The 26664-nt window shown below is 41.9% G+C and overlaps 1 protein-coding gene across 11 annotated transcripts in view; it reads right to left on the bottom strand.

The window, feature by feature from the left end:
- MYCBP2 (MYC binding protein 2) overlaps positions 1 to 26664 on the bottom strand; it is a 432876-nt gene that overhangs the window by 223966 nt on the left and 182246 nt on the right. For all 11 annotated transcript variants that reach the window (XM_039512057.1, XM_039512192.1, XM_039512052.1 and 8 more), the window contains 6 exons: positions 23087 to 23221; positions 22919 to 23002; positions 6790 to 6886; positions 4098 to 4290; positions 3100 to 3374; positions 1379 to 1600 (listed from right to left, as the gene is read on the bottom strand). In XM_039512057.1, coding sequence (XP_039367991.1) covers positions 1379 to 1600; positions 3100 to 3374; positions 4098 to 4290; positions 6790 to 6886; positions 22919 to 23002; positions 23087 to 23221 — 1006 coding nt within the window. The remainder of the gene's footprint in view (positions 1 to 1378; positions 1601 to 3099; positions 3375 to 4097; positions 4291 to 6789; positions 6887 to 22918; positions 23003 to 23086; positions 23222 to 26664) is intronic.

The following is a 26664-nucleotide window of genomic DNA, read 5'->3' on the forward strand; positions in this document are numbered from 1 at the left end:
AAGTCCATGTCTTCGTGACCAGTCCTTCAAAACATCTAGCATCTGTCATGTTACTAGTGGACGAGAAGCTGGATATAAGTCAACAGTGTGCCCTTATTGCCAAGAAGGCTAAAGGCATTTTAGGCTGTATAAGTAGAGGTACTGCCAGCAGATCAAGGGACGTGATCATTCCCCTCTATTCGACATTGGTGAGGCCTCATCTGGAGTACTGTGTCCAGTTTTGGTCCCCACACTACAAGAAGGATGTGGAAAAATTGGAAAGAGTCCAGCGGAGGGCAACAAAAATGATTAGGGGGCTGGAGCACATGACTTATGAGGAGAGGCTGAGGGAACTGGGATTGTTTAGTCTGCAGAAGAGAAGAATGAGGGGGGATTTGATAGCTGCTTTCAACTACCTGAAAGGGGGTTCCAAAGAGGATGGATCTAGACTGTTCTCAGTGGTAGCAGACAACAGAACAAGGAGTAATGGTCTCAAGTTGCAGTGGGGGAGGTTTAGGTTGGATATTAGGAAAACCTTTTTCATTAGGAGGGTGGTGAAGCACTGGAATGGGTTACCTAGGGAGGTGGTGGAATCTCCTTCCTTAAAGGTTTTTAAGGTCAGGCTTGACAAAGCCCTGGCTGGGATGATTTAGTTGGGTTTGATCCTGCTTTGAACAGGGGATTGGACTAGATGACCTCCTGAGGTCCCTTCCAACCCTGATATTCTATGATAATATGTTGATTCATTAAAGTACAGTACTGGTTTTGAACATATACTATGATTGCTTCAAGACCCTGCTTCATTCATTGTGGAGGCTTGTTTTTTTTTGTTTTTTTTTAAATCCTTGCTTATGTGTGGTCCTTTGACTCATTCATTGCAGAACTTCCAATCTCTGTACGAAGCTGGGATCTCCCAGGTACTAGCCTCAATCACTTCTCACTCCTGCTTTATTTATGATCCAAAAGTAGTATGAGATCATTCATTAAAGCCTATCAGTCTCACCAATCATGGGGACACATTAAAAAAAAGCCTTACTTAGCTTATGTGGTCATATGTGCAAAGTCATTAAAAATTGAGATTATTAATGAAAAATGTATAGTAAAACTAATAGCAACAAAAGGGTATTTTTTTCCCGCAATGTACTCAAATGACTAAGCTACTTTTGATTCAACTTTCCAACATTTAATTTTCTCTCCAGTTGAGAACAAATGTGGGAAGTTTCAGCCTAAAAGATGAATGTTTGACAAAGTTGTAAGCATCTGAAATAAGCCATTTAGAATGGAAACACGTAGGCAACCTTGGATACATTCCTATAAAGCAGACCCAGATTACCTTTCTAGTCCATTGGTTTGCTGTTACAAAAAAATTAAATAGAAAGATTTCAGAAAATTTCCTAACCTGACTAAGTTTTTCCATATGGGCTACCAAGAGAGGGAAACGGTGGGCCAGTGCAGAGTCATTCTCGGTGCTGACTTGTTTGACCATGGATCGCAGCAATACTTCTCCATCGTAAGTGATAGGAAAGATAGAGGTCAGCTTTACGGAAGTATGACACAGGGCTGACATTACAGCTGCAAGAAGCCGGCTACTTGACGTTTTGAAGTTTGCTTCCTGGATGTCCTTTATTTAAAAAAAAAAAAAATTAAACAAATAGTAAGTGAAGTATAGGTTTTCCAATTCATACTATTATTTTGTGCACATTCTACTGTACATACTTATATGGCCCCCATCACAATAGCATCGGAGAACCTCACAATGTCTCTGTGAAGTAGGGAAGTACTATTATCCCCATTTTACAGATGGGAACTGAGGAGCAGAGAGACTAAGTAACTTGCCCAAGGCATCACAGGATATATTTCAGGCAGAACCGGGAATTGAATCCAGATCTCTTGAGTTATAGTCTAGTTCTTTAAAAAAAAGGACCACCCTTCTATTCTCAGTAGTTTCCTCTCTCTTAGTAACATTCAGGTTACTGCGCCACTAAAACTAATATTAATTTTTGTGCAAGAAGCTTCTAAATCACAGTGAAAGGCTTTTTCCAGTGGCACTTTAGTTATTAAATCTATTTTAAAAATGTTTGCTGTAAGTAGCAAAGCATAAAAATGTCAAATCTCTCGTATATTTTACATTACCTTCACTCTTTGGATCTCAAATAGTTTTTAACTTAAGTTTATTAACACATTATTTCTCTCAAATGTTATTTTACTTCCCCAAATTTATGACATTATCAAATTGCAATTTTTAAACTTGAAAATTATGTCCTCAGCTGAGCAATAAATTTAAGCATATGAATGATTTTAACCATAAAAGTTGGCCTTAGTAGGCTTAAAAAGATCAGTTTCATTTACAGCTATTCATATTAGGTCATAGCTTCAATAGGGACCTATTGGGACTGTGACACTCCCATTTATTTCAACGAGAGTTAGTCGCCTAATGAACTCCCGTTGAAATAAATGGGAGTTGGGCAACTAACCTGCATAGACACTTCAGAAAATCCCACTAGGTGACCATCTAGTCTGAAAAACCAGCCTGTGGTGACCAGAAACAATCTGCCAATTCACTAACTACAGTTAATACTTCCTTTGTTTATTAAGTTTTAAAAGCAAAGCCAGTGCTTATTTTTTCGTATGTATCCAGCACTTTTAAGATATTTTAATTTAATTAATAAAAATGTTTTGTGCATTTTCAACTACATATTTCCATCCAAAGACAAATCCCACAAACACAAATACCAAATAAAAAATTAGCTAGTAAATAAATGCATCCTACACCATTTTCCAAAATATTGTGTCCAAAAGGTTATCTATAAAAGCCCTAAGAATGTGTTTGTCTTCCTTCTTTTCTATTACACCTTCTATCTGAGACTACACTTACAATGTCAGTGTCAATTCATAAGATAAGCCCCACCCAGAACACTGTACCTTAAATCATAAAACAGAGGTTATAGGATTTATAGTATATTTATAGAAGTGAATAGCAACTCAAATTGTAAAAGCAGGATAAAAATTAATCTAACTAAGAAAAGTGAAAAAGAAAGTAGAATAGGAATCTTATTTTCGTGTCTCTTTAGAGCACAGCATTGTAAGAACTACTGTTCAGTGATGTTATTTAATGTATACCTGATCTAAACAATTCAGCAAGTCACAGAGGCAAGCCCACTGTAGAGCTGGTGTTGGGCAGAAAGAGTGAAAGCAGGCTGTGAAAGTGTTATGACATTCTTGAAGAACAGCTTCTAGAAGACTCAGGGGCTGACTGAGATATCCTTGGGGGTCATTGTCCAGCTTCACCATACAGTGATCAACTCCTTCAGATAGAATTTTTCTCAGCAAGGTTCTTGTTTTCCCAATGCAGTCTGCTAACTTGCTAGTTTCCTCTACAACAGCCTTAGCACTAGCTAGAAGGTGATAAGAAGGAGGACATTAAATTTACAATTAACAAAATATCTGTGTATATTCTTGTCTATTAAAATGTAAATTATATTCAGTAGCTAAACACAAAAGTTACACAGGAAGTTAAAAATAGTATACACATTTTTAACAAGAGAAAATTTAAAAACAGTTTAGTAATGTATATATCAACACAAAGCAAGACAAATCAAAATTAAGCAATGTTAAATATACAAAAGAACTTGAATCTTTTCAGACCTACATTCTAATGAACCAAAACAAGGATATACAGATGCTACTAAATTTTAATAAAGATGCACTTAGCCTGCAAGTGTGAAAACAGCAAACATCTGCTTTCAAATTTTAATTGATTATGCTTACTAGCAAAGCAAATACTATGCACAGAAACTGGATAACAAACCACAGGGTAGTCCTGAAGGCATATCTGTCTACTTAGTCATGAAAATATATTTTGACATAATTAGGAGGTTAATCAAACGTGCAGTTATATGTTCCATTAGGCATATAATTGATAGTGCAAAAGTTTTCTATTTCTGAATGCATCAATCCCTACTCTCTTAAATGGCTCTACTAAAAATATTTCAAACTGTGATACAGCTGCTAAAAATCAATTAATTGAAAATTTAGCTTATTACTCAAGTTATTTCCATATTGTGTGTTACCTGTCTGCTGATAAATATGAATCACATGCAAAAGACCAAAAATATTACCTGACATGGGGTATATCTCACACGTGTAGACTCTCAGCAACCTAAGACAACAAGTGCCCACAAAACGCAACCGCTCTAGATCAAGAAGGGTAGCTGTATACTGGAATCCCTTCAATCCTCGAAGCTCCTCAACTCCTAGCACTAAGGTTGTCCAACTCCAATGAAGAATGCTCAGCAATGACTCAAAGCATTCCTATTTCAGGAAAGGAAAAAAAGTCAAGTTCAACTTTCTAAGGAAGATTACAAACTAATGGCACCTATCCACATCGGTAATATAAAAACTCAAAACTTCTTACATCAATACACACACTAAACCTTACTAACCACATTAAAGAGTGTTTTTAATTTAAGGATGAGAAAAGAAAGAAATGCAGGAGGTAATTCACTATTATAACACAGATACACCCCCAGCAGCCTGCATTGTATATAACAATGTCTTGTGAGTGGAAACTGAAAACTGAAGATAAGCCTCTCTATCATACATAAAATATTCAGGTGGTCAACATAGCTGATAGCCCTAATTAATTTATAATGAATTAAAATAAGCTTTCAAAAATTGTTTTTAGTTGTTGAATAAGTACCATGGACAATTTTAAAAAAATACTTATTTTCAACTCAGCGTATCCTTGCCTTAATGAAAAAGAATCTATAACTACATGCCTGGTGCTGTCAATGCCAGAGCTTACAAGCTAACCAGGTTTGAAACTATGTCAGTACTTGCATGGGATACCACCTAGGAACACCTAAGACCTCTGGGGGAAAAAGTGTTGGTTATTTATAAAGTGCCCTAACCAGAAAGGAGAAAGGATGTTCCCATCCCAAATAGTTTACAATTCAGGTTAAGACATGATATGAGAAGGGATGACAAACACTGGCAAAATAAGGAAGGAGGACATCCAATAAAAATCATGTGACTGCTTTGCTTAGTAAAGCAGCTATCTTGAAATATACATAGATTTGGTGGAGAGTGATTGTTAGTTTGTTTTAATGCTATTACTAAAAGAAAGCAACAAGGGTTTTCTGGCCACATGGAAAGTTTTAAGGAGAAACTTAAAGGAGGACAGCAGATAACAGACTGCGTAATTAAAGGAGATCCAAACACAGATGGCCACATAAAAAGAGGACATAAAAAAAAGGCGGTGAATGTAACAGGGTGGGCTGCCTCCCTAGTTCCCCTTGTGGCCAGTGGTGCCCTGCCTCATTTTTCTCTTCACTCAGGCTCCTCGATAATTCCATAAAGGCTTCTGCCCAGTAAAAAATCCTCTTCTTGAGGTCTGACTTATTAGCATAAAATAAACTCAAAATAAAATATCTTCAGCCTCAGTCTCACACTGGGCACAGCAACTCCTTGAGGTCTGTCTGTCTTCCTTACAGCATTCAAACACTCTTCTGCTCCAGTTCCAACCTGGGCACAGCCCCTTCTCTTGACGGTCTGGCTTACTGCTCTCCCAGGACTTCTTGCCTGGAGTTTGGCTTTCTCTGCCTTCTCCAATGCCTTCTTCCCCATTAGTGCCTTCCCTCTGCTTAATCAGGGCACTGTAGGAACCTTCTTACTCTCTGCAGTGCTTGCAGGCATCTGCCAACATCAAGCTGCAGTCTCTTGTCTCTTTAGGCCCTCTCCTTATCGACCCCAAGACTGATCTGGGTCACCTGGCCTCATTCTCCCCACCTAGAGAGGAGAGTTGGGTCATGGCACAGAAGGGACTGGGCTCATTTCCCCTTAAAGGGGCCAGACACTCTGTAACAGTGAAGAAAATTAAGATGTGGAAGTATACTCCTGGAGGCAGAACCTTTCAGACGATTATTAGTTGCCAAGTGCTGACCATATGCTCGGTGCTGTACAAGACAAGATGTAAAGTTGTGAGATGAAATTCAAAACTAAACTAATCACCATTTACAACCAATAAAGATCCCATGGCACTTTTTGTAAGAGAAGGAGTGAAATGGCCACATTTTAACTCTCAAATATTTTGTTTATGCAAGGGTCTCCTTGGAATTTCAACTATTCTTTATTCTGTCTTAAACTGTTCTGCTGTGCTGATATGCAGTATTCAACAGATGGGATCTTCCACTCCAGAGGTGGCTGCATTTAAGTGCCCCTATGTATATTCCTCACCTCACAGAGTGTAATGAGGCTTAAGAGCAAGAGCTTTGAGATCCACAAACAGTATGTGCTCTGGAAGTACAAAGTAATTAATTTATTCAGGAGAAAAACTAATCAGTAACTACTTAGGAATCAGTTATATTCTGAAGGCAGCACAAGATAATATATAGTACTAGGTGCCTCAGAACTGTGTGGAATCATTAACAACTTATTAGCTCGTGAAGACAATGATTTGTGATATTTTCAATACATATGAATATTTAAACATCAAAAGTGAAGGCAATTTTCCAAACTAGCTTACTCATTAAAAGGTAAAAACATTCTGCAATAAATATGCTATTATATGATCTGGACAACCACAATGATAATCAAAGTTTACTCGGACACAAGTTTGCATTGGAATGTTGAGGGAGAAGTGAAAAAAATCACCTTTAATACACTAATACATTGAGCTTCCTCTCAATGTATGTGATTTTTTATTATGTTATAGCTGAAAATACAGTAAAATTACAATTTTTTTCTTTAAATCTTTAGATTTTGCAATCAGAAATGAACAGATAGAAAATGAAGACTGTAACTAGTACTCACCACTGAGACAGTTCTTGCAAATGACCTCTTCAAAATATGCACAGGCTCACTGGTTTGCTGTTTTCCTTTTGATGCACTGCCATCACTTGTTGGCAGCCTGCAAGCAGAAGTTGAGAAATGAGATAAGAAACCCTGATTGTGTTTTTAAGCATGTTTTGTTTTAATATACTGGTTAGCAATGATGCAGTAAAGGGATAGCCTAATGGGATTACCTAGAAATGTTGACTTCACTTCATTTCTAAAGTAACAATTCTTCTCATCGGAATATATCTGCCAATTTGGATTCTGCACTACTAGGAAGGAGGGCTGTCCTTCAAGCAAGCACTGATGAGTAAGGCTACCTTTTCGTCACGGGTATTGTTAGTAAAAGTCATGGACAGGTCATGGGCAGTAAATAAAAAGTCACGGCGTGTGACCTGTCCATGACTTGTACTATACCTGACTTAATCTTGGGAGTGCCATGGGTGCTTGTGGGTGCTGGGGGCAGTGGCCCGAGGAGGGCCACGGGTGCTCGTGCAGAGGGGGAGGGGGGCAGTAAGTGCTCAGGGGTGTGTGGTCTGGGGGCAGGGAAATGAGTTGGAAGCGGAGACGTCCCTCCCTAAGCTCCTAGCTCCATGAGCTGTCAGCTCTGCAGCTCCCATTGGCTGAGAATCACTTCCGAGGAGACCCCCCCCCAAGATAAGCACCACCCAGAGCTCTCACCCTCTCCTGCGTTTCAACTCCCAGTCCCACCCAACCTCCTCCTGCTGCTTCTTGGGGAGGGGTGGCAGGGTGGCCTGAGACTGCCCCAGCAGCGGCCGGTGAGACTGGCCTGGGGGCTGCCTGAGCTGCTCAAGCAGCCCCAGAGACAGCCACACTGGCTGTTGCAGAAGTCACGGAATCTGTGACTTCCGTGACAAAGTCGCAGCCTTACTGATGAGTAAGGCTGCAATTATGTCATGGAAGTTACAGAATCCGTGACTTCCAGAGACCTCTGTGACATTTTCTGCTCTGGGGTTGGAGCTGTCAGCAAGCAGCCTCACAGCTCTCAGCCGCTTCTGGCGGTGGGCCCCCAGCAGCTCCTGGCCACTAGGCAGCAGGGAGACCCAGAGCTGTCCAGTTGTTGTGGGTGCTGGACCCTCCTCATTTGTCAGGGATATTTTTAGGAAAAAATCACAGACCTGCCATGGGCTTCCATGAATTTTTGTTTATTGCTCATGACAGGTCTGCGATTTTTACTAAAAATATCCATGACAAAATCTGAGTCTTACTAATGAATTTTTCTGTTTTTATTATTGAAAAGTTTTTCTGCTGGCCTTGAGAACACAGAAAAATACAGGAAAAAGCACATGACCTCAGGAGCAATATCCAAAGATTTGCTTAATTCAGGATCCTTTTGTGGTGAAACAGAATTAAGATGCATCCGAAGAAGTGGGTATTCACCCACGAAAGCTCATGCTGCAAAACGTCTGTTAGTCTATAAGGTGCCACAGGATTCTTTGTTGCTTTTACAGATCCAGACTAACACGGCTACCCCTCTGAGAATTAAGATGAAGAATTAAGATGGGGGAGGGGGGAAGAGAAATAGCTCAGTGGTTTGAGCATTGACCTGCTGAACCCAGGATTGTGAGTTCAATCCTTGCGGGAGCCATTTAGGGATCTGGGACAAAAATCTGTCTGGGGATTGGTCCTGCTTTGAGCAGTGGGGTTGGACTAGATGACCTCCTGAGGTCTTTTCCAACCCTGATATATTCTATGAAACAGAGGGAACTATGGATTGGCAGATACATTCCTATGAGACCCAAATTACAGGTAGAAAAATGTTGTCCGGTTCTCCAGCAGAGTGCATTTGATAATCCAGATTCAAGACTACTGAGACATAGGCCCAAAGTAGTGTCACACAAAAGAAGGAAGGAGATGAACACGGACAGAGAGAAATTATGATTTAGGAAAGAAGCATCATCGGCAGGCCTTTGCATCCCAAGGCTGCAGACTTGGATTTCTAGATGGCAATCCTTCATAAAGGTGAAATAGTGAGGATTAGGTGGCAGGTTTGCAGAACTTTGATTCTGACCTGCTTACAAATTAATTATACAACAAGATTAATCAATTCAAACAAACATCTCAACTGTCAACACAAAGGCCCTATATGCTCTCTCTTCTAGCATCTGAACAGGTCATCCAAATTATTGCATTTATGGAAGGGAGCCCTGCTAGACAGAAAATTCTCAGAGTCTGTAGAATAAAAAACAGAGCTTTTTTGGATTGAGGCACAGTCATGTTAAGGCTACATCTTTGCTGAAGTGAAAAGGGAAATTCATCCCAGAGAAAATCAGGAGAAGATTGTCAAAGCTATTACACTTAAGTGAGATTCCAGGTTGGAAGGTAAACCTTGACGTGGGATTTAAGATTAGAAATAGTCTTTAAGACATGGAAAATATGAGGGTGTATCACAAGAGGATCCTGTCTCCTAGTAAATCCCAAAGTGAAGACTTGTCCATTAACTCAGTGACCTAAAGATGATAATTTTAGTGTTTAATGACCTAAAGACCAAGGAGAGTGATATTTTCACTTGTGGAATGGAGAAGTAACTTCTAAAGAGGCCTCAGGAAAATGGCTTCATGATCAAGATGGGCAAAATTACAACCAGTATGGGGTAGTCCTTCACAGACTTCCTGGAAACACAAGGAGTCATAGAAGGAAGAGGTGTATATATAAGAAAGCGATTTCCCATGCTTGATTGGAAAACAAGATAAGAACGTCTGAAGTTTTGACAGGAGGGAAAGTCAAAGAAATGCTGTTGAGAAGTGGTATTTGATGGTTCACCCAGTCTACAAAAGTGTTTTAGTCCCTACTATTTAGCTGAATCAAAGTTATTGGATTCTACAAGGAAATGGCCTTGGCTTCTCCTCCTTCCCTGACCATGATGGCAATGTACAGCCATCCTGTTGTTTAACCCCGATTACGATGGACTTGCTAAGAAAGCATTGCTAAGGAAATGGCAAATTTAAAGTTCAATGGCTTTAGGCTGTAAAAGGCTGATACAGAAAAAAAAAATTCTTAAGGCCACTTGTCCTCACAGGAAGTGTTCTTCATCTGGTATCCCACACAGGAAAGCAATTTTTGAGTTACTAGGATTCTTGGTTTTATGTGACCCCACAACCTGCACTTTGGACCCATGCTCTTCCCACTGCTGAAGAGTGGGGTCCATTGTTGGTTGAGCTTGTCAATTCCTCCTGTGCAGAGGGCAGGTTGTCAGCTTCCCTTTAGGAAGCTACTGTACAATCTTTACTCAAGAAACCAAACACTGGACACTGACAACCAACCAACTATTGGCCAGCAACAAACCTATTTCTGGCTAAAATTATTATAGTGAAATAACTGAGTATTTAGCTGCCTTCGAACTCCACGATCTGTGTCAATCTGGATACCTATTTGGATAAGGTCCAGAGACAAATTTGGTTGTATTGCTAGATTTCCTAGTCACACAAAGATCAGGTGTCCAGGAAAATGTTATTAAATTTGTCAAAAACAACGAGGAGTCCTTGTGGCACCTTTGAGACCAACACATTTATTTGGGCATAAGCTTTTGTGGGCTAGAACCCACTTCATCAGATGCATGGAGTGGAAAATACAGGAGCAGGTATAAATACATGAAAAGATGTGAGCTGCCTTACCAAGTGTGAGGTCAGTCTAACGAGACAATTCAATTGACAGCAGGATACCAAGGGAGGGAAAATAACTTTTGAAGTGGTAATGAGAGTGGCCCATTTCAGACAGTTAACAAGAAGGTGTGAGTAACAGTAGGGGGAAATCAGTACAGTGAGACAGGGCATCGGTTAAGGCTAGTTATCTGAGGCTCAACCACTAAAGATGGAAGTGATATTGGAGGGAAGAAAACAGAAAATATAGCAACAATTGTATTTGTACTGCTGCCCACCTGCTACCCCAGTTGCAATTTGGGGTCCAATTACATACCCACTATCTGTCTGATAATCATGTACCAGCAGTACCTTTGTATGAAAAGGAGGTTGCCGCCTTTTTTTGGATGCAGAATTTGGTATAATCAACTATGCCTTGGTCAACTTGAAATTTGGCTGCTGCAATATATTTTACATGGGGCTATATCCTAAATTCATTTAGTGATTCCTGCTATCACAGAATGTGGTAGTTCACTTGTCAAATGGTGTTTATCAGTGAGAGCAAATTACACCAGTGTTCCAAAGCTTGAGCTGGCTATCTGAATTTCCAGATGATATTTAAGATATTGTTTTTGACATGTAAGGCCTTAAATGGCCTCTTTCCCAAAGGCATATTGCCACAGTTGCAACCAGTAGAGGCATCTGAATTGGACCCATACTGGTTTATGAGAGAAGGGCTGCCAGCACTGTATTATCTGTGAAAGCCCCTCTCTCCACTCTGGATTTACTCCCCTTTATTCCCACCACTCAGTCCAAAATAAATCCAGTCTGTTGACCTACACAATGTACTGCAAAGTCCACGCTACTAAGCAGAGCAGGGCAAAAAAATGCTGGTATTTATAGACAGGGTGAACTAATCTGACTCCATTTGGTTATTTTTCACTTATCTCCTGACCCAGAACAAATGGGCACTGCTGGTGTTATTAGGTACGAATTCCTAATGTAATGCTTCTTCGTTTGTAAACTTTTGTACATCCAGTCTGCCTGGTAGAAGGTTTTAATTTGTAATTGCCCGTGCATGCAGTACTGGCCTTTGAAATATTCCAGAAACTAGCTTTTTAATTCAGTGGCATTTATGCATAGGGTAGCATTAGTGTTAGAGCAGAGGTGGGCAAACTGCGGGACCATCCTGCCCAGCCCTTGAGTTCCTGGGCAGGGGAGGCTACCCGCCAGCCCCTCCCTTGCTGTCCCCACTCCCCCACAGCCTTAGCTCACCGTGCCGCCAGCACTCTGGGTGGCGGGGCTGCGAGCTCCCGACGGGCAGCGCAGCTGCAAGAGCCACCGGCCTACCCCAGTGCTCTAGACTGCGCAGCAGCGTGGCTGGCTCCAGCTGGGTGGCATGGCTGCCAGTCCTGGTGCTCTGAACGGCATGGTAAAGGGGGCGGGGGTAGTCGGATAAGGAGCAGGGGGTCCTGGGAGGCAGTCAGGGGACAGGAAGTAGGGCAGCAGTTGGATAGGGGGTGTGGTCCTGGGGGAGAAAAGTTAGGGTGTGGGGTCCCGGGAGGGGGCGGTCAGGGACAAGGAGCGGGGAGTTGGAAGGGTTGGGGGTTCTGAGGGAGGCAGTCAGGACGTTGAAAGTGGGAGGGGGCAGAGGCCAGGCTGTTTGGGGAGGCACAGCCTTCCCTACCCGGCCCTCCATACAGTTACGGAGCCCCAATGTGGCCCTCAGGCCAAAAAGTTTGCCCACCCCTGTGTTAGAGATTACAATACACAGCTTCATATTGCGCTTCCATCGAAGTGTTCACTAAATAAAAATGGCAATTTTGATATAAATTAATTAGATCTATATGTTTGTATCTCATTTAGCACATCTGTAAAAATGATGGTAGTTGTGGAAGTATATTCTAACAATATATTTTGGGAATTTTATCTCTTCAGTGAAGTTACAGTATATGATGACATGGAAAATACAAGCCCCTTAAAGCTTACATCAAAGAGAAAAAGATTCTCCATAAACTTTGAAAAATGTGTTATTTGTCAAAATCAAAAGAATGCAAAATTGTCAAAAAGCTACCGGTGCTGGACACAATGCTGTGACGCAGGCAGCAGAACTCCGGAAAGATTAACTGTACTGGTGGCTACTAGATACGTTTTCTAGTTTAGATGATGTGCCATCAATACTCTATCACAGGGGTTGCTTTCAGAAATACACAAGCAAGTCGAATTTAGCACATATTACTCCCGGGGGAATTCTGCACAGCTGGGCACGCACAGAATTCATGCCCCGGCAGACCTCTTTACATCCCTGCAGAAAAATGACGACTTTCTGTCAAGGAAGCAAAGTGAAGCCACAAAAGCAGTTACACGCCCCACCCCAGCTGTGTGGACGTGGTGTTTCAGGTGCCTGGAGCAACCAGCAAAGAGGTAAATCATTGGGGGGGTGGACATCTTGGCCGGTGCTGGGTCAGATCTACCCCTCATCTGCCCAACCCCCATGTATCCAGACCCCTCCGCCGAGTTCTCCACACCCAACCCCTCACTCCGCTGAGCCTTACTCCCTGCATGTGCAGCCTCCCCCGCCATCGAGCCCCTCATCCTCGAGTTCCCCCAGCAACCGGACCCCTCCACCAAGCCCTATCCCCTGCATCCAGACCCCTCCTGCTGAGCCCCACCCTACGTATCCAGACCTCCACTCCTGCACCCAGCCCACCACCCACTGAAGCCCCCACCACACTTGAACCACCACCCTGATGAACCCCCACCCCTATGCACCTGGATCATACCAACAAGCCCCCTGCACCTGGACCTTCATCTAACTGAGCTCCAACAAGCTGCACCTGGACTCCCACCCCACCAACCGTCACATCCCAATCCCCCCACACCCAGAACCCCCCTGCTGAGCCCCAACCACCATCACCTGGACCCCCCCCTGCACAGTGTCATTGCCCACGCACCTGAACCCTCCCACTGAGCCACTCACACACAGGTTGCCATACATTGAACCCTCTCCCCCCACACTAAGCCCCTCCATACTTGGATCCTGTCAGACTGAAACTGCCTGCCCTCAACTGGTGCATCTGGTGCAGAGGGGGGCAGGGCCCCAGGGGGTTTCTGAGACATGTCCAGCCCTTGCACTGTGTCAGGTGCAGGGGGAAAGAAGGGGCCCTGCAGGGTGCTCTCCCACCTCCATGCAGCCAGTGCCCTGCGCTCCCACTGGCATGCTGGAGCCTCCACATATATTGACAAATAAAATTTGCATAATTTTAAAATACTGTGCACAGAATTTTTATATTTTTGGAACAGAATTCCCTGAGGAGTAACGTGTCACAGTTGTACTGAATCAAAGAAAAAAAACAGAATCAGATCAAAGAGCAGCATGTTCACCTGTTTCTACAGCCATCAGAATAAGCACAACGTCCAGAGATGGTCTGTTCCATTATTTGCTTGAGGAACGCACATGAGAAAGACAAGCAACTTGATAAAACAGAAACATTTGAGAGAGAAACCAATCAAAGGGAGGCAGCACTTCAAAAAGGAGATGATGACATGCTGCACAAAATACCAGTGGAAGTCATGATTTCCAAGGATGCAGTTTATCACTCAACCTGTCTTACTTCCTGTCAATAAGTCCAGGCTGCTACAAAAAGATATAAAGCCCTGTTTCTTTCAGATGTAGAAACTGCAAGCTATTCCAGTAGCAAAATAACAGGCAAGATTAGAAAAAAAACACGATGGTTCTGCAATTTCATTCTATGCACAGCATGGTCAAGGAAAGACTATAATTGTTCTGCGCAACACAATAACATCAGTTGATGCTCTCCAGACTGCTAGTAATCTGAAGCAGGAATTTAAGAGTCATCCAAATGTTTCGGGGATGTTCTTCTGGTGAGTCAGCCTGATGAAAAGCTTTCAAATGAACAAGTGGTTTTGGATAATGCTGCTTCAATCCTTCAGTCTGAAATAGCCAAAATGAAAGCCTCAGAAGCCAAAGCCAGGTCATTGTATGTTTAGAGTGGACAGCTACTTTTGTGCCCCGATTGGTACATAAGAATGCCCATACTGGGTCGGACAATGGTCCATCTAGCCCAGTATCCTGTCTTCCGACAGTGGCCAATGCCAGGTATTTCAGAGGGAATTAATAGAACGGGCAATCATCAAGTGATCCATCCCGTCGTCCACTCCCAACTTCTCACAATCAGAGGCTAGGGACACCCAGAGCATGGGGTTACATCTTTACCCATACTAATAACCACTGATGAACCTTTCTTCCAGGAACTTATCTAGTTATTTTTTGAACCCATTTATAGTTTTGGCCTTCACAACATCCCCTGGCAAGGAGCTCCACAGGATGACCGTGCATTGTGTGAAGGACTTTGTTTTGTTTTAAACCTGCTGCCTATTAATTTCACTGGGTGACCCCGGATTCTTGTGTCATCATAGAATCATAGAATATCAGGGTTGGAAGGACCTCAGGAGGTCATCTAGTCCAATCCCCTGTTCAAAGCAGAATCAATCCCCAACTAAATCATCCCAGCCAGGGATTTGTCAAGCCTGACCTTAAAAACCTCTAAGGAAGGAGATTCCACCACCTCCCTAGGTAACCCATTCCAATGCTTCACCACCCTCCTAGTGAAAAAGTTTTTCCTAATATCCAACCTAAACCTCCCCCACTGCAACTTGAGACCACTACCCCTTGTTCTGTCATCTACCACCATTGAGAACAGTCTAGATCGGGGTTGGCAACCCTTCAGAAGTGGTGTGCCAAGTCTTCATTCATTCACTCTAATTTAAGGTTTCGCGTGCCAGTAATACATTTTAACATTCTTAGAATGTCTCTTTCTACAAGTCTATAATATATAATTAAACTATTGTTATATGTAAAGTAAATTAGGTTTTTAAAATGTTTAAGAAGCTTCATTTAAAATTAAATAAAATGCAGAGCCCTCCGGACCAGTGGCCAGGACCCAGGCAGCGTGAGTGCCACTGAAAATCAACTCGCGTGCCGCCTTCGGCACCCGTGCCATAGGTTGCCTACCCCTGGTCTAGATCCATCCTCTTTGGAACCCCCTTTCAGGTAGTTGAAAGCAGCTATCAAATCCCCCCTCATTCTTCTCTTCCCAGTTCCCTCAGCTGCAACTCATAAGTCATGTGCTCCAGCCCCCTAATCATTTTTGTTACCCTCCACTGGACTCTTTCGAATTTTTCCACATCCTTCTTGTAGTGTGGGGCCCAAAACTGGACACAGTACTCCAGATGAGGCCTCACCAATGCCAAATAGTGGGCAATGATCACATCCCTCAATCTTCTGGCAATGTTCCTACTTATACGGCCAAAAACGCTATTAGCCTTCTTGGCAACAAGAGCACACTGTTGACTCATATCCAGCTTCTCGTCCACTTTAACCCCTAGGTCCTTTTCTGCAGAACTGCTGCCTAGTCACTTGGTCCCTAGTCTGTAGCAATGCATGGGATTCTTCCGTCCTAAGTGCAGGACTCTGCACTTGTCCTTGTTGAACCTCATCAGATTTCTTTTGGCCCAATCCTCTAATTTGTCTAGGTCCCTCTGTATCCTAGCCTTACACTCCAGTGTATCTACCACTCCTCCCAGTTTAGTGTCATCTGCAAACTTGCTGAGGGTGCAATCCATGCCATCCTCCAGATCATTAATGAAGATATTGAACAAAACAGGCCCCAATACTGACCCTTGGGGCACTCCGCTTGATACCGGCTGCCAACTAGACATGGAGCCATTGATCACTACCCATTCAGCCCCATGATCTAGCCAGCTTTCTATCCACCTTATAGTCCATTCATCCAGCCCATACTTCTTTAACTTGCTGGCAAGAATACTGTGGGAGACCGTATCAAAAGGTTTGCTAAAGTCAAATGTGAAGGAATAAACAACGTTTCCTTTTTCACTTTCTCCACAGCAGTCAAGATTTTATAGACCTCTGTCACAGGAGTTTGTCTTGTGGTTGACAGCTAAGTAACAATTCATCCAGCAATGAATATCATCCTTCAGAAGACATTCAAAGGTAGTGTCACTCAATTGCAGAGTTAATAGCATTTAACAGTTCCAAAATTATCACATCACTTGCTACCATGGGTTTTGGTCTTGCAATTTTATTGACATACTACACCTTCATGGATTCTACATCAATTATGAGCATATGAGTGCTGCAAAAACTGGGGCAGAAAAACTCCAGGGAGGTGTGTTCATTCCAAATGGAATTGTACCATTTCATGCTCATAGAAATCTAATCCATGAAGAAGGAGATAACATAGACATCAACGTAGAGACTACTGATGGAAAGAATACCTTCCATTCAATGGCTAGATTAATATTTCAAGAACAGTTTTCATACAGTCCTGTATCACAAGAAATATCACTGAAACATGGGAAAGAAAAGTCACTTACTCTCCCAAGGCAATCAGAGTATTTTATGCAGGATGCATCATTTGAAAAACCTAGAGCACATCCAGAACCAACTCACCATGAAAAAGCATGAGAGAAAATAAACTGTTGTTGCCTACAGATGAACACTGTCCAAGATCTCCCCTAGTGTCTTTAAGAACTATCACCTTGTGATGTCCTACCAATATCAAATGACATTGATATGGTTCACACTCAGGTGATTCCATTTTAAACTGGTTTCAACCACAAGCTCGCAACAAAGAAGCGTACCTAAAACAGAACTTGCATATGCACCTATTATCGATGCCAAAGCAGCTCACATGGCCACTCTCTATATTACAATGCTGAAATGTCAGGAAATGTCAGCAATTCTAGGACAGCACCATGCTGTTCAGACTACGGAGCAGCAGCATGCTGTTGCTTATCAGCTGAAAAAAAGAACTTGGTACCAATATGATTCACCTGGGTGGTTTTCACCTGTGCTGCTTTATTGTATATATATTGGGAAATTTGGGGGAGATGCAGGACTGCTATATTTTCTTGTTGAGTCTGATATGTATGCAGCCTGTACTGCAGATCAAATACTTTCTGGGAAGCAATTCAACCCATGCTCTGTATGGCTTGACTCTAGCATTTGAGGCCTCAAGTGCTCTGAAATTTTATTTGTTACATGGTACGAGCTGGGAGAGGATACTTGTATAGTTTTAGCATTTGTCTGGCAAATATTGGCTTACACACAAAAAATGTACTTGAGTCCAAAGACAGTAAGTCCTTACAACAACACGTCATTAAAGAGTTTGGTGATACTGTATCTCAGCATATACTAACACAACCAGAGGAACTTTATACATGGTGGTATGCCCAATCTCCAACGTTCAAGTTCTGGTATCAATTTATCCAGATTATGCAGCTACTACTTCTAAATGTCTGTGCAGAGCAAGAGGGTGTTTGGAAACTTCACCTATACACAGCATGACATGTTGCCATACTTCTTTACAGCAAGCAGGCCCAGCTATGCCAGGTGGATACCAACCTACATTCCTGATCTGTTAAATCTCCCTGAAATAGTCCATGGTGCCTTTAAATCTGTGGAATTTGATGTGCATGAGACTCCTGGTTCTTTCAGTGGAATTAAGAGTGACATGGGGACAGAGAAAACTGTCACAGACGCTAAAAGGTCAGCAGTGGGATTGTAGGACTGACAAGAAAAGGGTAAGCCCTGGTTAGATGGACCCTCACAGACACATCCTCAGTGAATATGCAAAAACTATGAGAGAAAGAACTGTCCTAACAAGAATTAGTGAAGACAAAATCCACAAGCCACCCCTTGTCTCTGTATTCAAAAGGGACGAAGAGCATATTACAAACAGCAACAAAGAGTCCTGTGGCACCTTATAGACTAGCAGATGTATTGGAGCATAAGCTTTTGTGGGTGAATACCCACTTCGTCAGACGCATGTAATGGAAATTTCCAGAGGCAGGTATAAATATGCAGGCCAGAATCAGTCTGGAGATAACGAGGTTAGTTCAATCAGGGAGGATGAGGCCTTCTTCTAGCAGTTGAGGTGCGAACACCAATTACAGTTATTGTAAAAAATGTCATCAACAATATGACAAACCCATTTGACCCTGTATCACATCCAGAGGTGCTTATCAACATATCTAATGGACAGCATGTAACATCAGATGTACAAGAAAGTCCAGTGAAAATAGATGTTGGTGAAGAACAAATGGAGAATTTTGTGAGAAATGCACTTGCTTCTGATGAGACACATGGCTTCTTCAGTCCAGTCAAGAAATCTGGCATCAAAACATTTGCTGATATGGTCAAGATGACAAAATTTAAATCCAACAGGGAGGGACAATCATGGCAGCTATCAATCCAAAAATTGTTTCCCATAAAGCCCTGTCTTCAGCAAGATGCAGAGATGATGTTTCAAAGGCAACTGGTCTTAATCATCCAATAGGATCCATGCTTTCATGCTGATGGAACAATGATAAGAACAGACAGAGCTGAATTTTGACAACAGCCAGAAGCTTTCAAGCTGAAAGAATCCAGGAGCTAAGAGCATGCAACAAAGAAACCAGTGTATATCAGAGATGCTATGGCTGTCATATAAACAATGGCTGGGAGACAAATTCCATCCATTTGATGAATTGGCTCCTAAGTATTTAATGTAGGTCCTAAAAGGATTTGACAAAGCTAATTCTGTAATTGAAGTCTGACTGATATGACAACAATAACTCTGTGAAAAGTGCAGAAAGACAGCACCAGACAGGATCTAAAGTTGGATGGAAGAAGTACCAGGTGATTGGTGGATTTCCTATGTCTTCACTGAAAAAGTTTTGAAATGTGGCACCCAACAAGCAGTCACTTGTAAAATTCCACTGTGAATATATGGTTCACAATGCACCTGAGAGTGTAGAACCACACCCAACACAAACACTCCTCCTAGCTCGAGGCTTTTTCAATGGTGAAGTAGCAAAGTCCATCATCAGTAGAGGTGATGAAGAAGCCCAAGACTTGTACAGCATTCAAGAGGTAGTGAACACAAGGATATTTCTGCATGCTGTACGTGCCAATACGGCTCTTGGGTCCCTTGGTGTCAAATGTACAGTAATTAGGTCAGACGGTACAGATGTTTTGATCCTTGCTCTTCACTACTTTCCAAAAATGGAACACACCAATAACCTGGATTGAAATAGGCACCATTACCAGCACAACTGAAAAGCGTCACTTCGTAACCTGCACATGCAATGTATAATACACTCACTCCTGACTTCTGCAACATACTTCTTGCTATAAACACAACAGGATGTGACTTTGTCATCCCTATTTGGTATTGGGAAAAATCTGTGTTTAATGTTGTCAAAATAAAAGGAGCTTACCTCTTCAAAGATCCTGTCAAATTGGGGGAGAGAGATGGATAAGCTGCAATTTCTGAGGCAAAGAAGTTGGTAGCAGTGCTGTATGACCAGAGCAATTAAGAAAAGGAGACCCATAGAGACCTGACTTGATTGCACCTCAATCTAGCCATCAAAAAGAACAAGTCACTGTCCAAACTCCCCCCATGTGAAGATAGTTTTGAAGAGCATATCAGCAAATAAAGATTTGGATTTCTTTGAGCTGAGGTAAACCAGATATTGGATCACCCTTGCAACAAGGATGGAAAAATGTGGATGATGAACTACATCCTGTATTTTTCAAGGGCCTAATAGTACCTTAGCTTCAAGATCTCCTTTTTGCCTGGACCCCTAAGGACAATCAACTGTGCCTGTAGTCACAACAATCCTCCCTGCACAGAACTGTGTACATGCTAAGACAATGAAGACTGTGGTAACCTATGCACTCTTGACAGAGTACATAAAAATGATGAAGAAGATGATGATATTGACTAGAAATGTCACCATTTCAATGATACCTGTACAAATTCATTATTAGATTTTGTTTTACCCTTTAGATTGTTGTGATGCTTTGAGGTCACAAAGAAATCCAACCTTAGGTCTTGAAATAATAGTCATTAAACTAACAGAAACGAATGCAAATATTTCAAAGTGGTTATTTTAACAGGTTATGCTGTTGTTTATGTCTGTTTTATGGTAATAGCACCACTTGACATTTCCACATCACATCTCACCCTCACTGAAAACACAGTAAGTTTTCAAATGATATGCAGGTGTGCAGAGAGGGTACATTATGTCAACCAAATCAGTGGTGTGCCACTCACCCATATTACTGTACTTTTAAAAGTTGCTTCAAAAGTGCCTAGCACCTGGATAGGTGGATTTTTATTTCTGTAATATAAAGTAAAATATAGAATTAATTGACATTGGAAATACAACTATCAATTTTACTCTCTTGAAATATTACTCTCTCTATATATAGGTATCCATCTGAATCTTGAAACTTTGCTGGAAATTTCTCTTTCCTGTAAGGATAGAGAGTCAGCTTCTCCAATCTTGGCTTTCAGCCTTGATATTTTGTTGTTGTTTTAAGCTTCCTAGACTTTTTTTTATTCTTTAAAGGTAGATTAATGTGTCTGAGCTTTGCCTTCCACTTTTTGCCTCAGAGGAGACAGAGTATCTGAAATGGGGGGGACGGGAGGTTTACTGAATGAATAATGAAATGGAAAAGGCTGGGAAAGAGATGCAAGGCCTTCTGAAAGAGGAGATAATCAGGAAAATGACAGGCTAACAAAAGCTCTCCTGGCTAGCAAGTTCACTGAATGAAGCATTTCATGTAACATTTCAAAAAGAAAGCACTGGAGTAAGAAAATGTGGAGAGGAGTAGACTGAGGACTCTGAGGCGACTCAAAACAAGAGGGAAGGGAGATCTGGAGTCCCTTGAGTTTGTGAAAGGGGTCTTGGAAACCTCCAAGGCTAGGAGAAGGGCTGGGCCTCAAAACAGAAAGCCCAAAACGATGTGATTAGGAAGAGGAGAAAATATAACACAGGGAACACTTAAGAGAATATCAACCAAAGAAAATTATTCAGTGCTGCCTCAATATCTTTTTAAAGTTTGACAGCCCTTCCCAGCACTGTGAATCTAGAGTGGCACATATTTAGGGACTATATTACATCCTAAGAAAGTTACACAAATGGAAAATTCTCTTTTGCAGAGGACAGTGCGGTGCATAGCTGATGAGGCTAATTTTTAAAAAAAACTGTCTTTACTTCAGCGATATCTTTGTGAATTGCAAACTTTTCACTCCTTTGCTAGTTTTAAATGAACTAACTAAACATGTATGTAAACTCAATTGGTCACATTCATTTGACCTTTCAGAGAACGAGAGAGAGATTGGAATCAAAGTAAAACAGTAGGCAAGATTCACACAACAAAAAGAACCCTAAAGCTACTTCTACAGTACAGCTTATGTCGGCATGACTTATGTCCTTCAGAGGTGTGAAGAAACCTCCCCACAAGAAACCTAAGTTATGCCGACATAAGTGATCGTGTGCTCAGTGCTATGATGGCAGGAGAGCTTCTCCTGCTGACACAGCTTCTGCCGTTTGCGAAGGTGGTTTTATTATGCAGATGGAAGACCTCTCCCATCAACACAGAGCGTCTTCACTAGACGCACTGCAGCAGTGTCAGTGCAGCTTCACTGCTGTACATGCAGACATGCCCTAAGCAAGATTTTTGTAGCCCATATTTCATTTTTTTATCCCTACCACACTTTAAAGGTGTCAATTCACTCACACCAAGGAAATCCCCAAATAACACTCTGATCTTAGCTAACATTGTTGTATGCACAAGGTGAAAAGCAACGGTCAATAAAACTCCCAACTAAGCAATATTTTCCTGTCATGCATATTTACTATTTGTTTTGTGGTAGCACTTAGAGGTACCAATTAGGATCAGGGCACAAGCCTGAAAGACACTGAAAAAAATCCAGAGTTGCTTACTGTTTGAGAGAGTGGTTTAGGCTTTACTGACAACTCTTGTTGTCTACTGGCCATTGAATGTGTGCCAAGAAATCCAACACTCTCAGAATCAAATGCAAAGTCTTACGATTGAGGCCTAAAATACTTACAGCTGAAGCTCTGTGAACCACAGGACAAAATGGTGATAAATTGCAGTATCTGCTGTTTGCCCATAAGCTTTAAACCCAACTACATGCCAATCACAATACAAAAAATACATAGTCAAGGCCTGTGTAAGCACCATTCGAGTATTTTCTCTAAGAAGCACTGCAGTACGAAATTCTGTATGGTAGTTTTTGAGAAACAGCCTACAGCAATAAGCCAGCCAAAACATTCAATCTGTCACAAAAATTCACTATTTTAGGGGAAAAGACCAATATTCACAAAACTAGCAGCTAAACTAAGAATAAAATATTGTGAACATTTAAATCCAAAATCTCAATACTTAACACACCACAACAACCTTTTAAAACCAGATGGAAATAACTTTCGGTATGACACATACTTTACTTTATGTCTTTTCAGCTATAACTTAATTTTCCCACAAGTTCTCAAATATCAGTTTCCTAACCCAGTAAAAAGGCCCTAACATGCACTGTAGGCTTATCTTTACAGTCCTTCCATTAAAAAAAGATTCCACAACCTGACCCAAAAATGGATGAAAATATTACCTGTATAGTAACTGAGGGATCTGTCCTGCATTAACATCTGTACCATTATTTGATTTCTTGGAACTCTTAAACTGGAAAACAACGCTGAAAGAAAAAAACAACTTTCGTTCAATTAATATTAGATGCTTTCTTTCATACAAATATATGAGAGAGACAAAAATAAATTACCCATCATCTGTTGTAATAGAGGCCTGTCCGTGAGATCCACAATCACTGCTAGGGCCTGACACTCGTGCCCAGGCTACATACCACCAGCCAGCTTGCAAGAGAACTGGTTCATCAAACATCATTGCATATTTTTCTCTGGGAGAAGCAAAGTTTGAAAAAATGCCTGAATTAATTTACAAATTAAATTATATGAAATTCAACAATCAACTTGAAAAAAGACAATCCAAAGTAAATATCCTAAACCCAAATGAACCAGAAGGATGATGATAAAATGAAATATCTACCTATTTCCACTCTCAACTTTACACTACTTTGCATTGTGCTGGTGGCGTGTGGTTGTTTTGTTTTGTTTTTTTCAGAAAGCCAGGACATCCAGTGATCCACTTAACTAAACTAAACTTGGAATTGTTTTTAAAACATAGCCAATGTCCTGAAAATCAACTACAGATTTAAAATGCTGGATAGGCTAATGAATGCAGTTAGTTTAACAAAACACAGAATATTAACATTATTTGCAATAACGCATAGTAAAGAACATGGCCAATGCACATTTTTACTACAGCTTTACAGCATTTCAGGGAAACAGGTCTTTTTATAAAGAACTTCAGAATATCACACAAATTCTAAGGAATATGTTAATATAAATATACTCACATGAAAGGAACTAAGAACATTACATGAAAGGGTGTCAAGATACACAAATATGGAATACACAGAAAATATGTACAAGTTAAAATCCTGGTCCCATTTAATTCTGATGATTGGATTAATAGTGAATACAGTGGACTTCAATGGGACTAGAATTTCATAGAATCACAGAATATCAGGGTTGGAAGGAACCTCAGGAGATCATCTAGTCCAACCCCGTGCTCAAAGAAAGACCAATCCCCAGACAGATTTTTGTCCCAGATCCCTAAATGGCCCCCTCAAGGACTGAACTCACAAACCTGAGTTTAGGAGGCCAATGCTCAAACCACTGAGCTATCCTTCCCCCCATGAATAACTAATGAACCTTTTTTAAGGCATCTTCTAACCTTAGAAAATAACCTTAGAAATGTGAACTGAATGTAGCCCTGCTGCTGTGACAGATGGTAAGAGAGAAGCTGTTACAAATTTGGGCCTGTAAGAGGACTTTTTCTCACTTTACCTCAGTTCAGCAGATGAGTGAGTGAAGAAGCCCCTGCAATGACACCTGCTGAATCCTCTGAGCTACCTGACTCCTCCTTGATTCCTCCTATCTTATGCATAGAGGGACTAAGGAATGATGATCAGCATTTCCTCCAGGCTTCCCGCTCTCCTGGACCAAAACATGGTTGTTCTTCATATCCTGGCTGGCTGAGGCCAGGCCCAGAGTATTTTGACAATGTGCAGCTTAACAATGGTACTGCTCTAAAGCTGCCAACTGCACTCACCCAGTTCTGGAAGTTCATTCTCTGGGCATAGAGAGAACAGAAGATATCTGGCTCCTTACCTGGACCCTTCCTAGACAAAGGAAAGGGACAGAATCCCCAGTCCCTCCACAATCTAGAGGATGGATGCATTGTTGCAAATGAAGCAGAGGTGAAACACCTGCTATGAGAGGAAGAACTGAGACCTGACTAGGGAAAGACACGAAGCGGCAACCATGTACTATGAGGTGGCCCAACAATGGGCAAGGAGTTGAGACAGCTACACAACTTTAAAGAGAGACGACTGTATGGGAACAGATTTAGTGGAGCTGTGAAGAGAACTGATGAATTGGGTGAGGGGAAAGAGAAGGAAAAGCGAACTGATAAATCTGATGATGGGGTTAATAGTGAGTGAATGAAGTTATGACTGAGTTGGGAATGTTTTTGGAATCAGTTCATCAACTGGTGATTGAGCAGGGACTGACTAAAGACAGCGGGTTGAAAAAGAATGGGCATGAGCCAGAGTACCTGTGACTTATTTATGAGGGTATGAAGTAATAAATGAATGGCAGGTTGGTGTAGTAGTTTGATGTGCATGAGAAACAGGTGTGAAGTATGCTCTGGCAGAGCTCTGACCTTGTCCTGTGGGTCCCGCGCTTCCAGGCAGTTTATGCTAGCCTCAGAGGCTCACTGCGGGCCTCCACATAGCCCTTCTCTCTCTAGGGCCAGGGTACAGTCTACCGAGCCCTTTTCATCATAAGCCAGCAAGGAAGTTGGTGAGAGAACTCCCATAGTCTCTGTTGTCCCTACAGGCTTATTCAAAAACAGTTGATTCTCCTGTCCTGACAGGGGCCTATCTTCCCTTCCCAGGAGGTGTTTCTGTAGTGGGAGGTTGGGGGGAACCCGGGCCCACCCTCTACTCCGGGTTCCAGCCCAGGGACTCTAATGGTAGTGTTGCGAATTATACCTGTAGGCCACGCACCGTTCGTTTCTAGTCTGAGGCACAAAACCCAAAGATTTACAGATTGTCCAAATAACAAAGTTTTATTGCGCAAGGTTCAAACAACGTTCAAACGTGGTGTCCCCCTGCTAGTCAGGGAGAGACCCAGGCTGCAGATTACATAGAAGTTATATACCTTTTCAGGAGTGCGTGCTACCCTCGTGAATCGGAAGCCTTAACCAATAAAAAAGCCATTTTCTTATCTTTAGCCTATTTCAGTCAATCACTGTCCTCGTGCTGGCTAGTGCACAGTCCAGCTGTTACCTTGCATACTAGAATTTTTCCTTAATTATGTTGCTACAGCTGTGTTCCTATCCTCTTTCCTGTTTCTGACTTTATCTTTCTTTAATGCTGCCCTTGGGAGCCGTGTATGTGATGTGCTCGCTTTTAGTTAATGATGGATACACATAGGGAAACTTACAAAATGGAGTTGCTCATGCTAACTACCCTTAACAGTAGCAGCTGTTGTTGGCAGCTGACCTTTCACTGCCAGAGTTGCTACATTTCCCTGGGCCACTTTCTCACAGATCCCCCGCTTCTCTCTCTCAGTGCCTTCTTCACCCTTACCTTAGGGCTCCCTTTCCAGTGGTTTCAGGGTGTCTTCATTACCCAGCTCCTCAGCCGCACTTCCTCTCCTCTGGCTCCCTGGCTCTCTTTGGCTTGACTGGAGTGAGCCCTTTTATAGTATCAGAGGGGCCTTAAATTAAGTCAGGTGCTTAACAGCCTCACCTGACTCTCTGCAGGTTATTTGGAGTCAGGTGTTCCCATTAGCCTAACGGCTTCAACTGATTCTTTGCAGGCTAACTGGAGTCAAGTGTCCACCCTAGCGTGGAGCAGCCCTTGCTCTGGTCAGTAAGGGAGCAAGGCCTGATGCCTGAATCTAAGTCAGCATACGTTATGCTATGAGCAACAGTCAGGCCCTGTCAAAAACAGGTGCTTGCCTGCAAGCCAATGTCCAGTACATGAACTCAGCACCAATATTGCTAGCATTGCTAAAACACACTGAATATGTAAACACATTCCAGCAGAGCAGCACTAGAACACACCAACCTAGCATACGATAAAATAATTTGACAAAAATGATGAATAGGGATATTTTATCTGAAACATCAAGAGAAAAGTACAAGGGGAGGTAACAAACAAACATGTAAGATGATCCGTAAATTGCTTATCCCAGATTGATTGTTTCA

The sequence above is a fragment of the Mauremys reevesii genome, linkage group 1 (genome assembly GCF_016161935.1).
Source record: "Mauremys reevesii isolate NIE-2019 linkage group 1, ASM1616193v1, whole genome shotgun sequence".
Classification (NCBI taxonomy): Eukaryota; Metazoa; Chordata; order Testudines; family Geoemydidae; genus Mauremys; species Mauremys reevesii.